The following is a 13,260-nucleotide window of genomic DNA, read 5'->3' as shown; positions in this document are numbered from 1 at the left end:
CGATATTTTCAATATTTGCAATCTGTGCACACAAGGTGCCGGCCACACTGAATGTTACACATAAGCACTTTGAGGGTCTGGGCCAACATGCTGAAAATTCACTTTTGAAATACCAGGAGCTTCATAAAATCCCATTAAATTCTGATGTTAGTCTGAATTCCCTCTGATGCCTTGTATTTCCATGGCCTGTGCACTGAGGCAAAGCCAGCCTAAAAACAGTTGCAGGCACCACTGCATAGACCTCTTCTGCAGGAATTTTGAAGATCAAGGCAAAGAAAGCAAGACTGAACATCTGCCTAGGGTCACAGGGGCTGAAAAATCCTGTGTGCCTTTTAAATTAATTGTTAATTAAGATCAGTAATAATAGTAAACCAAAAAGCCCAAACCAAAACCAAAACCTTTGAACGATGACAGAAGAAATGAGTGCTGCTGTCAGCATGTGGAAGCAACCTAAGCCTGTAAAAGCCAGTGGGCGACAAAACAGCTGTGCACCTTGAAATCCGTCTGGTTGCAAGTCAGCCAGCTTGAATGCTTCAGACGTCTGGGTCTGCCACACCTCTTCCCCCAATATTTGCACAGCACCAGTAGAGCTGGTGTGATGGTGTGGCTCTGCATGGCTGGCGGTGCGCTGGGATGTTGCTGCCAGTGGCACTGCAGCAGGAGCAGGCTCCAGCACAGCTCTGCACCGAGTTTCCAAGTCCTTTGTGGCTGTGACCAAAAGCTTTCCACATTGGTTGTTAATTAACTGCTAATCACATTAACTGCTGATACCAGTTTACAAACTAATGACAGTAGCATCCTCACATACAATGGACACACCATGTAATAACGAGGCATCTTTGGGTACCATTTCTCAGCTCAAGAGACCCAAGCCTTCCTATTAGCACTGTTATTTCTGACTCGTAATTCTCATTGCTGGTAAACCAGCAGGACCAATGGGATGCTGCGCTTATGAACTAGGCTCCCTTTAAAATTGTCATAAGCCCAAGGGAAGCCCTGTGAGTGAGTTGTTAAGTTCAAATATAACCTGAAGCTTCTTTCACTGGGAACAGTTTGTAGCTCTTATTAAATGAAGGCAAAGCTTAATTCTCCAAATCTAACTTTCAAAAACCAAAAAGACATGAAAGGTGCAAGTCTGTCAAGAGCACCCACATTCAACTGTTGAAAATGGCACAGAGAAGATAATTAAAGCGAGGCAAATCATCTGCCTGACATAATCCATTACCCCATTGTTTCTTCTGCAGGAAACATAAAGCTACTGAGCTATTTTATTCCAGACTCTGAGGAGCAAAGCTCAGCTTGGGCTAAGGAGCCTGAATCTGAACGTTTTCCACTTTCAGCCACTGCTAGACTGGAAAGATCCCCAAAACTGCAAATACAATCAACTAGCATCAACATTTTAATATGAATACCTTTGAGTGAAAAAGATGAGGACATCACCCTTCCCAAAGTGCTGACTGCCAATTTACCACAGAATACCAAGAACTAACTGTTTTCAGATTTCACACAACATATTTCTTCGCTTACCAAAACCAGTTACAAGAAAGAGCCCACCGAATGCTGGAAGCTCTGTACACTCATCTGAGAAAGGCTGATAAACTCCTATATGTTTACAGCTTTTATTTCCCCCCAGGACATTTTTCCTTGATGATATTCTGCTTCTGATTATCTGCCTACCCAAACATGCGTATGCAGCAGGGGCCAGTACACAGGCGACTCCGCAGCAAGTTTACAGGGAGGAAACGAATGGTCAGTGTTTTGTTCCACATTGGGAAATGTATTCTTCTTATATCAATATGAGAGTGCCTGCAGGGGACTTAATAGACATGCAGATCCACACAGTGATTACTTCTCGATGAGCTAAAGAGATGCCAACCCTAACATCTGTTTGCAGTTCATTCTGCCTTATCAAAGGCTTTTTCTGTAACCCTTATCGCATAGTGTGGAAAGGATGGCTATCAAAACACGCTCTGTTAGCTGAAGAAACAGATTGCTGATCCAGTTAGCTTAGGCAAAGGACTCTACAAAGAAACCACAGTACTCACCTTTACACAGGAGTAAATGACGGAAACAAACACCACCGTGGTCAGGATCAGGAAACAGGTCAGGTAAAAAGCCAGCATAAATGTAGAGCTGAAATCAAGGAGATAATTTTTTTTAAATGCACACCATAAAGAATAGCTACAGCTCTGCTCTCCAGAACATGACATTTGTACAAGCTATGACACATTGCACGGGCTTTCCAATTAGGATAGCAGTAGGAGATACGAGGTGCCTTGAATACCAACGGATACTCTGTCCTATTTCGAATTACTCAGGCAGGCTGCAGAGCAGAGAATACTGCATCTTTTATAGCAATCACCTTCCTGCCAGGGTGACAGCAGAGGGACTGAGAAATATTTAATGTGCTGGAGGAGTTGATAGAACAATTTGTTACAGCGGATCAGCCCCGGCTGGCTGTGGGCAGGAGACCCCTGGGAAGGAAAGCATGCTGAGTGCTGCAGTGCAGCTGAGTGGGAATAGTCTCAATAGGAATAGCTACCCATCCTTGCTGTGCACAGGGAACGTCTGTGCTGCACCATCCTCCGTGCTCTGTCTCGTGCATGGCATGAGAATAGTCAGGGAAAACGGCTTTAGCCTGGTCAGCTTGATAGGTTCCTGTTCCTCCCAACTTCGAAGTACAAACAGGACCCCAGGGCCAACTTTGTACTGTGCATTTTCATGTGTTTTGATCATGAAGATATTCAACAACAATTTCCCAGCGATTGGTCTCAGTGTGACAGGACAGGCCCCCTCCCAGGAGTTAGCCTTGTTCATAATTTAAAGGAAGTATTCTCGCGACGTGACATTGAGGCCAACCACACCAAAGCCAGCTGGTCTGTGTTCTCTCATGACTACTAAGATAATTGTACTTGCTAATTCACTGTTTGAGCCTTTGAGAAATTCATTAAAGCTATTCCTCTTTATCATCATAAATTATCGCTGCCATTTTGTCTCTATTTTCAGATTCAAATTCCATGTTGTGTCTTTCATGAAGCTCTCATGGTGACACATATACACCGGGGATTTCAGTTGCTGCTTAACTGTTACCTTCAGTAAAAGACCAAAACTAGGCAATTGAAATATAAGGAAAACCAAACCAAAAGGTGAAGGGAAGTATATCTGACCTGCAGTTAAAACATGAAATTTTATTTACTCTTGAACCAAATCATCTTTCAGACAGGCCAGGCTGCCTAAGGACGCTTCTGAACTTACCAAAACACCTAACCACCACCCTCATGGGTGGCGTGGAAGCAGACTGAGCAGCATGACATTTACACCACGCTGCCATAAGGGATTGGCTCCCGTGTAATACAAAGGAGTCAGCCATATGGTTGCCACAGATCAGAAATTGTCAGGTTGTCATTTAAATGTTAAACTGGGTTTTATGGAGACAGCTTAGTGGCTGCTTAGGGAGTTTGATGAGCAACACAAAGGCTGGTGGAGGACCTCTGCAGGTGTGAAGTCACAGCAGTAATATCCAGAGATCCGAAGTGTAAGCCCTCACTAAATCAATTACTCTCAAAGAACACTTTTGGCCATAATTAATTGTTAATTGCTGGGATTGATCTAGTTTCAATTTTGACCCTCTTCCAGCTTCGCTTCCAGTTTCCCAAAGTGGATCTGTCTGTTTACACAGTGCATTTGTTCTGATGTTATTTTGCTGATTCAATCTTTCTGTGAGCAGAAATGAATGACCTCTTGCCTGGGAGAGTGAGTGACCTCAAACATCAGACTATGCATCGTTTCTGTGACCTTCCAAATATCTGATCTGAACGGTACAAACCAATCTCTACTGCGAAAAGATCTGTGGTGCGAACAGAAGTAGAAAGCAGTTGTAATGGCATAGAAAAGTATTGGAGCTCTCTGTAAACAATTCTTTGTCTTCTTGTAATGAAGATGAATTTGGAGCATTTTCAGAGCTTCTGTGATCTTGTTCTTCAAATTAAAAATGACAAACTCTAAATTTATTTCCAACACAGGAGTACTCAGTGAATGCTATATTATTACTACTAAACGAGAGCACAGGAAATGCAAACTTGCTTTAATTTTAAGGGATTTTTTAATGAACTCTTTGAGAAGAAATACCATGTCTGCAGAGCTCACTGCTGGAAAAGATCCAATGGTTTACACTGTGCCTTTCAGAGAAAGCAATGCACTGCAGTGGTCCAAGAGCACTGTGCCCCACAGCCCTGAGGAGCTTATGCCGCTCTTGCCTGGGGAAAGAAAGGACTGCAGCCCCTAAACCCAGAACGAGCTACCCAAAGCGCAGGCATGTGTAGCTCAGCTCCTGTACCTTTCTTCTTGCACTGCTACTCTGAGTCCAGAAGAATAAATACATGAGAAGTTGTGCCTCATCTGTGAAGCATACCCTGAGACCTCAGTGCTCTGAGCAACGCGGCTGTGATGGGGTTTTCACCTCTCCATCTCACTGCGTTCAGACAAGAGGACAGCCTAGCCTCATGTTGTGAATGTGTACTATGCCTTAGGTGCATAGTACTTTAGGTACTTAGTCATATTTGTTTTCCACGGGCTTATAAACATGCTGAACTGAATTTCCTAAGATGGAGGTAAACGGTAAGAGAAATCATGCTGGGAAAACAGAAATCCTCACGTGCCAGTGAGGAGGTTTTAATCTGCACTAGAAATGAGTGAAAACAATAAGCTCTACACATCACTTGAGCATGAATTATTTAAAGATTTTTCTCTTCCCCTTGGTGCTCTGAATTCTCAAGAAAAAAACAAAGAAAAGTAGGCCAGAATAGAGGAGGGGAGCAGATGGGAGCAAAGGGATTAAAAGATACTCACTGTGGCACAATTATGATTTGAACAAAGCAGATGAAGAGGAAGACTAGGGAGGCACAAGCCACGTAGGCTCCAAACCTGTCATCCACCTGCTTGGAGTACTGCAAAAATGCAAACAGGGTTATGTTAGTGGGAAATTTCGCTGGCTGCCTTCTCTTCACAAAAACTTCTTTCTTGGCTTCTGTTTAGGTCCTTGGAAAGCAGCGCTGGTAGGAAACGACTAACATTACAAACTCTTCTTTTCCCTGGGCAAGCTGTAAGGGCTTGAACAGACCCAAAGGCCAAGGAACAAACCCGTACAGCTGGGTGGAGAGAGGATTCACCATCTGCCCCTTGCATGAGAGGAACATGAATGGATTAACTGGGACCAGGATTCTAGGTCACCATCGTCAGGCCTAAACTTCTTCCATGGGAAGTTTCCTCCAACAGGGATGAATGCTGCTAATGAGAAAACCTTGTATTTTGTGCAGACGGTTTGGCTCGTCCTAATGATAGTGCGAGGATGCTGCGGTTTTCACACAGTCACTCTTTCCAACTACTTGTCAACATATTGGTCACATGGGAGCTGCATCTGATTCCCAAAGACGCTTTATTTAGCTTGAAGCATGGTTCTCAGTACAGACGGTCTCAATATTTGAACCACAAAATAAAAGGTGCTCAGAACAGGTGAACCGCTAATTTCCCTAGCAGTTTTCAGCCATAAAATTGAAGGGAAGGAGTGGGGGAAAATTACATGCTTGAGCTTTTATCCTGTCCCACACTGATTCATTTGAATAGCTGTAAATCCTGCAAAGGTATGCTTTTGCAATAGGGTGTAATTCCTGTCATTGAAAGAGTGTTTCTAAATAAAATGCTAAAATAGTGCAAACTTAATTACTGAAGCTTTTTCTATGGAGTAATGAGTTTAACCTGAAAACCACTCAAGTATCCCAAGGATCTGTGCTTGGATAAAAAAAAAGAAAAAAGATGACTTTGACTTTCTTTGGGCAATTAAAAACAGCAGTTTATATAGTATCCTTAATAATAGCATCTGGGTACCTCTGGACTTAGCTGAATTTAACTTTGCAGCCATCTAGAGCCGATGTTGTCTCTATTATACAGACAGAGAAATTGAAAAGATCTTTGCCTCACAACAATGTTATTGGGAACAAAATCAGGAAGCAATCAGCTGTTCGGGAGCTGATTTCAGCTCACATTTGTGAGACAGAGAACTCGTTGCTTAAAATTGGTACCCTAAAATTGCATCCCAATGAACCTTAGTAGCACCTGGTGCTCCCTTGGGGGGCAAAGGGCATAGTAAAGCCCCTCCAAAGGTGATCTGGAGCTCAGGCATGCTGAAGCAGGTTTCTCCAGTGATTTGAGGGAGATAAGGGGTGACTGCAATCTCAGTTGGGACGGCTCAAGGTCAGAGAAACAAATCTGGCTTATTCTGGATTCCCTTTACAGCTCATCATTGTATATTCATGTGTGTCTGACAGAAATGGCTTGGTTTTCCTGGCAAGTGCTCCCTTCAGATGACTGTGGCTTTCTAGGCACATGGATGTTAAGGTTTCCATGAAGAAGCATGGATTTTTTAAGGTCACAACCCCACCTCAAACACCTAAAATCTAGCTTTATCTATAGATATAAAAGCTTGACCTTATGCAGGAGTATTAAAACTCAACAACAAGCTTGACTGACACGTTACAATGATTTCTAGACAACGTTACCTTTTTCTCCAAGTCAGGTTCCCTGAATGTTAAGAGGAACTTGCGCACATGCTCAGAGCGTAACCGATCAATACTTCTGGCATCGATGGCACGGCCCAGAAACTCATCCACTTCATCTTCTGGGTTCATACTTTCCTGTGTATTCCTGAGGATGTCACAAAAAGGGAGCGTAAGAGGGCAAGATAATTTCCCCCTCTTCACCATATGTTATCATTTCACTCTATAACAAGCTGGAAGTTAATGGCATTTTGCTTATGACAGCTGCAAGTTGGAAAATTGGATTATGAGCTGAGAGGAAAATGATATCGGCTCTAGAGCTCATTGTCAGTCCTGAGTCCACCAGTGAAAGGATTTGATTTACTTGCCCTTTTTCTATACTATAGCCATCTGTTTTCTTGCCTTGCAGTCTCTTTACTGTCCTTCATTCTCTAAAACCAGTCAGTAGTCTCCTTCCACTAGTCCTCTAACTTATTCTTCCCTGCACCGCTGTGCTGTCATAGCTGTTAGTGCCTGAACTGGCAAAATGATTTATGTAACCAGTCATATTTCTTGCTTCCCAATAATAATTTCTGTAAATATTTCTTTGAAAATATGCGAACTTGAAGAATTCTCCATTTTTGAGAAAAAATTGTTCATAGAACGAACATGTGGGGAAAAAAATGTGGCCTGATGCCCCACTGCCTCCTCTTCGTGTAGTTATTTATGAGTATAAAGCATAAATCAGACAAAATTTTCTGTTTACAAGATATTTACTTAACTCGAGGAAAGGTTGCAAAAGAAAAAGGTAGCAAAAGAAGAAAATACAAATTAGATTCTGCTTTCTGAATATGTGGAACAAGATTTCTAAATTGCTTATAATCTTTAGTATCAGTGTGTTTCTGATGCTCAGCTACAGCTTCAGAAAAATGAGGCTGATTTTCAAAAACTGTTGAAAAAAATGACACTGAAAACTTAATCACCCTGAGGCATTTTGCACTGAAGATCAGGAAACCTGAAGTACCTCCCCAGACTCTCTAGTTATTTTAAAAATCTAACAGGATTTTAATGACTTGATGCTGTCACTTTAATGGCCTGCCTTAAAACTAGCTATAGGCAGAAATTAGAAGCTAACCCTGAAGTGCTGTTTTTCTGCTCTGCTTGCCAAGGTTATCCACGGGATATACCAATAGTTACCCATTGGAATACGCCCCCCACTTGCACAGGGGCATATTCCAGTGGATAACTATTTCTATGTGCAAACCCCAGGACGGCACAGGAACTTACGGCTCATGTTGTGTGACCTTCACCTTAGGCGCTCTGGAGAAAACATCCCAAGGTCTGACAAGCATGATGAAAAGCAACACTGCTTTATTTTCTTTGTACTGCATAACAGTGCATAGTGCATACTGTCTTGCAGCCACTGGGCACCCTACAGGTGCTGTAGAGCAGAGACCGCTCAAAACAGCTTACAAAACAGAGTGTGACTCTGTTTTAAAAGTTAAAGGTCCCTTTCCAAAAGCTTTCTGCAAAACTGGACCGGATTTCAAGAAGCCCTCTGTACCCTAACTCTACCATGCACTTCTTGCCAAGAGAAAAATAAATCAGGTCCATCTACTCATTTCCATTCCAACTTCCTTTGCCCCAGCCAGCAAGTTGAATGTGTCTACACCTCAGCTAGGTCATGTTGACACACCATCGGCATCTATTTAGTGACCATATAGCAACTGCAAACCTAGTTTGTCTCAAGGTCTTATCTCTATTTTAGCCAATCTTAATATTTCAGCAGGGTTGGGGAAAAGAGTTTTTTATTTTTAGGCTCTAGAGTTATTTAATTCCTTGAACTTCGTATACTCCACTTTGAAATTAAAAGTGGTTTTGCCCCTAGAAGGACAGGACGTTCAATTTACTTCTAGATGCCTCCTTAGAGGACGCACAGCTGCTTGAGCATTCAAGACAATGCTGCTTATTTTCATTCAGTCTTCACAATGTCTTCTGGACTCATAAAAATGAGCAAGGAAATAATTAGGCTTTGTATTTACAGAATGTCTTCCAAGATCCTGCAAGATATTTACACATTTGGGTCATTCACATTTAGTCATTTCATACCACGTACAAGAGATGCAATACATTTTCCCCTAGAACCGAAGCAAAAGAGTTGGCTCAGCATCTTGGTGAACCTCAGTTAAATTTCAAGTTCTAGTCTAAAAGTCTCACTCAGGAAGATGCGAAGAGAAGAAGAAACTGCCTGCTTGGGCTTTCGCCTTGGCTGCCTCCAGTTTTGTAATAGGTCACGATACCGCTGAGGGTATCTCTAATACTACAGTAACTTCTGTGGTTGCAGATTGCGTAGAAATACCCTTGCAGGTTTTAAATTGCCTTGCTGGGATATTCACAGTGAGGCAGGCACCTTCACGTAGCCTGCAGGGAAGCTGTCACCTTGCATATACCTCGCTGCTTGGGTGACTTTCACAGCCAGTTGTACCCAAACTAAATTACTGTACAGCAAGTTTGGGACATTTGCATAAATGTTATTTTAAATTGAAACACAAAATTTCCCTGTGCTAAGGAGTGCCCTGGAGGCAGTGCCTGTAAGTCAGAGCTGAGGTACTGCCATAAACTAATGAAATTCATATGTGGAAACACTTATTGATATATTGATAGTGTGGTGGTGGTGGGGGAAACAAGGATTTCAGGCTGCCACGAAACACCTCTTAAAAGCACTGCTGAGATTTCTCCAAATGCAGCCAACAGAAAGTTGTTGCAAGGGACAGGAACAGCATGAACAGAGCTTGGAGCAACTTTTGCACTCTGCTTGCAAATGTGAAAGCAAGCAATTAACCCAGAGATGCTGGCTTCAGAGTAATCAAAAAAAGTTCTGATTTAATTACTTTCTGCAAAGGAAGAGTGTGACCACTGCCAAAACTACATGTATGCCATAATTTTAAATGCCTCATGCCTAGATTCAATAACTAAATCTGCGTTTAGGCACATAAGTGTCAGGTCCTGTCAGAGATGCGTGGTGCCTACGTCTTCCTTCGCTGTAAGAGAAAAGTACTGATGCTCAGTGTTTCTGCATGTTGCACTGGGTTGAGTACTTGACATGGTTTAGGTATCTGATTTTAACCAGTATCACCATGAACATTTTCTGCTAGAGATTTTTTTTGGCTAAATCTTTGTTCTTGAGTTAAACAGATTTCTGGATCAAGAGAATCTAAGGCAAATAGTAGCTTCTTTTGGTGCTGAACAGAAATGCAAAAATCCTGCAATCTGTATAATAAGATGGCGTCACACTGAATCAGCACTGTAAATACACAGCTCTTAGCATTGGCCGTAACAGCTCAGGTAACCTTTTCAAACTATAGGATGGAGGAGAGACATTATGGTCCTTGGAGCAACAGTGGAGATGCCGTTCCTTGCCAGCTGGGTGACTCTGTTGTGGACCAACACTGAGGGAGTTGAATTTATGTTTTCTTGCACAAACTATGAGGAGAGATACTATTTCATGAGGCATACTTAAAATTTCTGTACTCCTAAGAATTATTTTGTTGTTAGCTCTTTTCTGTCCAAAGCATATCTAACATCAACTGAGTTCCCGGCAGCCATGGATGCAACAAGAAACCCTGGTGACTTCCCCTAGACACCTTGTGGCACCAGTGAAACATCCCAGGATGCACGGACCTAAACGTTATGAAAATCAAGTTTGCAGTGAAGGGCGAGGGAAGGGGAGAATGAGTCTTAATATTGCTATGTTCAAATTTATCACTTCCCTTTACTTTTAGGGAGTTGCTCTCAATGCTCAACCATCATAATGTGAATTTTCCCAAAGCCAGATGCTTAAGGCCCACAGAAGCATCTACCTGTCCCAGCTCACAGAGGTATGCTTAGCCCTGAGACCAGCAGCCTGAGAAACGTGATAAGGAGCAACAGCAACATATTTTAGGCATCAATCTCCTCTACTGTCACCTATCTTGCTCTAAGCAAGCTTACAATTAATGGCATTCAGTAGGACTGAATGTGAAATTATTCCAAACACCTTCAATACAGGAAATGCTTTTGTTATGTCCAGCTGTATTAGTTAAAAAGTGAACACGGTTGGGTTTTTTCCCCTCCAAAAGCAATTTTTCAAAATACCACTCTTGTTATTTTAACCAATGTTTTTTAAAGTTCTATATGAAAAAAATGAAAATGCTGCTTTAATGTGGCTGTATTTTAGAGCATGAAAGTTTGAATTTACTTTTTCAAATAAGCTGTCATTTCTGAGTTCATTTTTATATATAGAAATAAGTAACATGTAATAATGAATAATATAAAATATATACAAATAAATTCAGAAACTATATATATTTCAGTACATATCTAATTTTTTCTTATCTGAGATGTTCAACACTTAGACATACTTTACAGGAAGATTTTGTTCTTGGGATATTTTCAAAGCAGCAAATAGCGAAGAATATTGGGGGCAAGGAGAAGAGCAGCAAAAGCATTTTAATTACAAACGCAAGTTAGAACCACACAAACGAATAAACGTTTTGAGGGCAGCGACAGTTCTGAATGCACATCAGTCAATCCCATGCCCTCAACTGGCCGTCCCTCCAGGAGAAACCTCTGGGGAGTCCAGGCATTATTCTTGGCTGCTGGGCATTAATTTTTGTCTTTTTTTAATGTGAGAAAAAAATCCCAAATGTGCAAACATAACAGTGAATGACAGAAGTAAATTTGCTTACTTGTCCTTGGGGTCCTCAAAACCCTGAAAGAAAGGAAAAGGACACAAGGGTTAGGAAACAGGCTGACCCTGAGAACACAAAGTATCCTGAGAACAGCATTTTGCAGAGGAATTTTCAGGGCGCTCATTTGTTAGGTGTGGATGGATAGCCTTACCCACCCACAGCTATGTTTTGTGCTGCCGTGTCATCAGACAGACCCAGCAGTTTTAGAAAAACACATACCTTCAGACATAAATTTATGGAAGTGAAGGTAAGGGAAATGCTTCAGCTGACTGCTGGCACACTTTACTTCAGATGTCTTCTTTTTTGCAGTCACCATTACAAATGATACAATGCAAATTATGCTGATATTATAACTGAGGATGTATTTTACTTGAAACAAAACTCAGAATGATAACACAGGTCAACTATTCAACAAGGTTGCACGTCTCTATGTCGGGGCTCGGCTAAGGGAGCTGGATGCATTTTGGTTTTCATCTCTTCAGGAGGAACCTCAAGGGGTCTCCTTCACTCACTGCATGCACACACAAAACATGTTTTCTTGAATAAGATTTCAGGAATTATTTATGATATTTGTAACAGCCAAAATGTTCACAATTCCTTCAGGGCCACCTGAACCGAGTAAGTGTATGTATTTACGGGTCATCCATAGTTTAAGTGGCTAGAAGACCTCAGAGAAAAATATGTACGGAGGCATAATTTTATATGTTTAGCATTAACATACCTAATAGACCAAATTGCATCAAAATGGCCATTTTGCATGGGCTGCATTTTGCATGCCCTTTGACATCTTGGCTTAAATTTAACTGAAGTCAAGAAGAGTTGTATATTTGACAAGTAGGGTCAAATACTCAGGCACAGAGTTTGTACCCTGTGTTCCAAAACATAAAAAAAATGTAGCTGGGAGATAGGAAGAATTCCTTTTGTTTTCCTCCCGGAGACCTCAGGCCAAAACTGCTCAGAGCACATGAAGATATTCCAGCTGCTGGACCTGCAGCCGCTACCGGGCTGGGGGCAGCAAACAGATCCGTCCTGACTATAAAAAAGTAAAAATCTTTGGGGAAGAGTCTTCCCACACCCGCCTTGTCCAACACCATCAGAAACAAGAACATTGACCAGGCACTAAATGAGAACAGATTTTGCCCTTGCAACTAGTTAGCAATGTGGTGACATAGCAAGAGGCAGAAATAAAGCCAACACAGTCTCCCTGAAGAGCATCAGCTTTGCAAGAGGGAAAAAGTGGCTCTCGTCACTCAGGTCAATGGCCAGGACTGTGATTCACTGAGAGCGCAATTTCCATTTTTACATAGTCCATTTTAGACTAAAACCACACTTCAAAATAGGAACTGCAACTCCAACTTAACCCATCAGAAAAGGAAGTCTCTCAGTCCCATGTAGCAACCACCAGCAGATCCAGTGGGAAGAAGGAAATAGTAATGTTGATTCAAAGTTAACATGTCGATTTATCCAAGCCAAAAAAAACATGTACTTTTTGATTTCACATTAAAGAGTGATGAAGCGATCATTCAACTTTTTTTGTTATGTGGCTTTTTTTTTCCCTTTGCTTAATCATTTTACAGTTGTCAGGAATATCTGATTGATTTATTTATTTATCCTCTAAGCAATGCTACAACACAGTGCCAAAACTGAAAGCTCACTGATTAATCACGGAGACGAAATGCTCACTAATTTGTCTGGTGTCATAGTCAGGCTGAAAAAAAAAGAAGAAAATCAGCTGAACATGAATAGCTACCAGCCAGAAAATAAGGAGGGAACCGATGAGAAAACAGCCAGTACTTGCTTATTAGATAGAGATCAAGTTCACATTTCCAAGCTTAGCCACATGGGAACTGGAAGACTGACTGCAGTGGGAGAGTCCCCTAAAATGGTCTGATTTTCACAGACAGCTGTGTAACCATTCATCCCACTGAAATCCTGAAACTAAACACAGATCTCATACTCCAGCCTTCTAGGTGCACAAGTTTGAGGATACAGGCCAACCA

At 41.7% G+C, this 13,260-nt stretch overlaps 1 protein-coding gene across 1 annotated transcript in view; it reads right to left on the bottom strand.

Annotated features, from left to right (window-relative positions):
• ADCY5 (adenylate cyclase 5) overlaps positions 1 to 13,260 on the bottom strand; it is a 219,208-nt gene that overhangs the window by 18,267 nt on the left and 187,681 nt on the right. Inside the window, exons 9-12 of the mRNA XM_075710138.1 lie at positions 11,258 to 11,280; positions 6,555 to 6,699; positions 4,849 to 4,946; positions 2,046 to 2,133 (exon numbers count right to left, since the gene is read on the bottom strand). Of these exons, the coding sequence (XP_075566253.1) occupies positions 2,046 to 2,133; positions 4,849 to 4,946; positions 6,555 to 6,699; positions 11,258 to 11,280 (354 nt within the window). The remainder of the gene's footprint in view (positions 1 to 2,045; positions 2,134 to 4,848; positions 4,947 to 6,554; positions 6,700 to 11,257; positions 11,281 to 13,260) is intronic.

Source organism: Pelecanus crispus, chromosome 5, assembly GCF_030463565.1.
Source record: "Pelecanus crispus isolate bPelCri1 chromosome 5, bPelCri1.pri, whole genome shotgun sequence".
Taxonomy (NCBI): Eukaryota; Metazoa; Chordata; class Aves; order Pelecaniformes; family Pelecanidae; genus Pelecanus; species Pelecanus crispus.
Note: the sequence above shows the minus strand (reverse complement) of the source record. Positions and strands in the feature narration are given on the sequence as shown.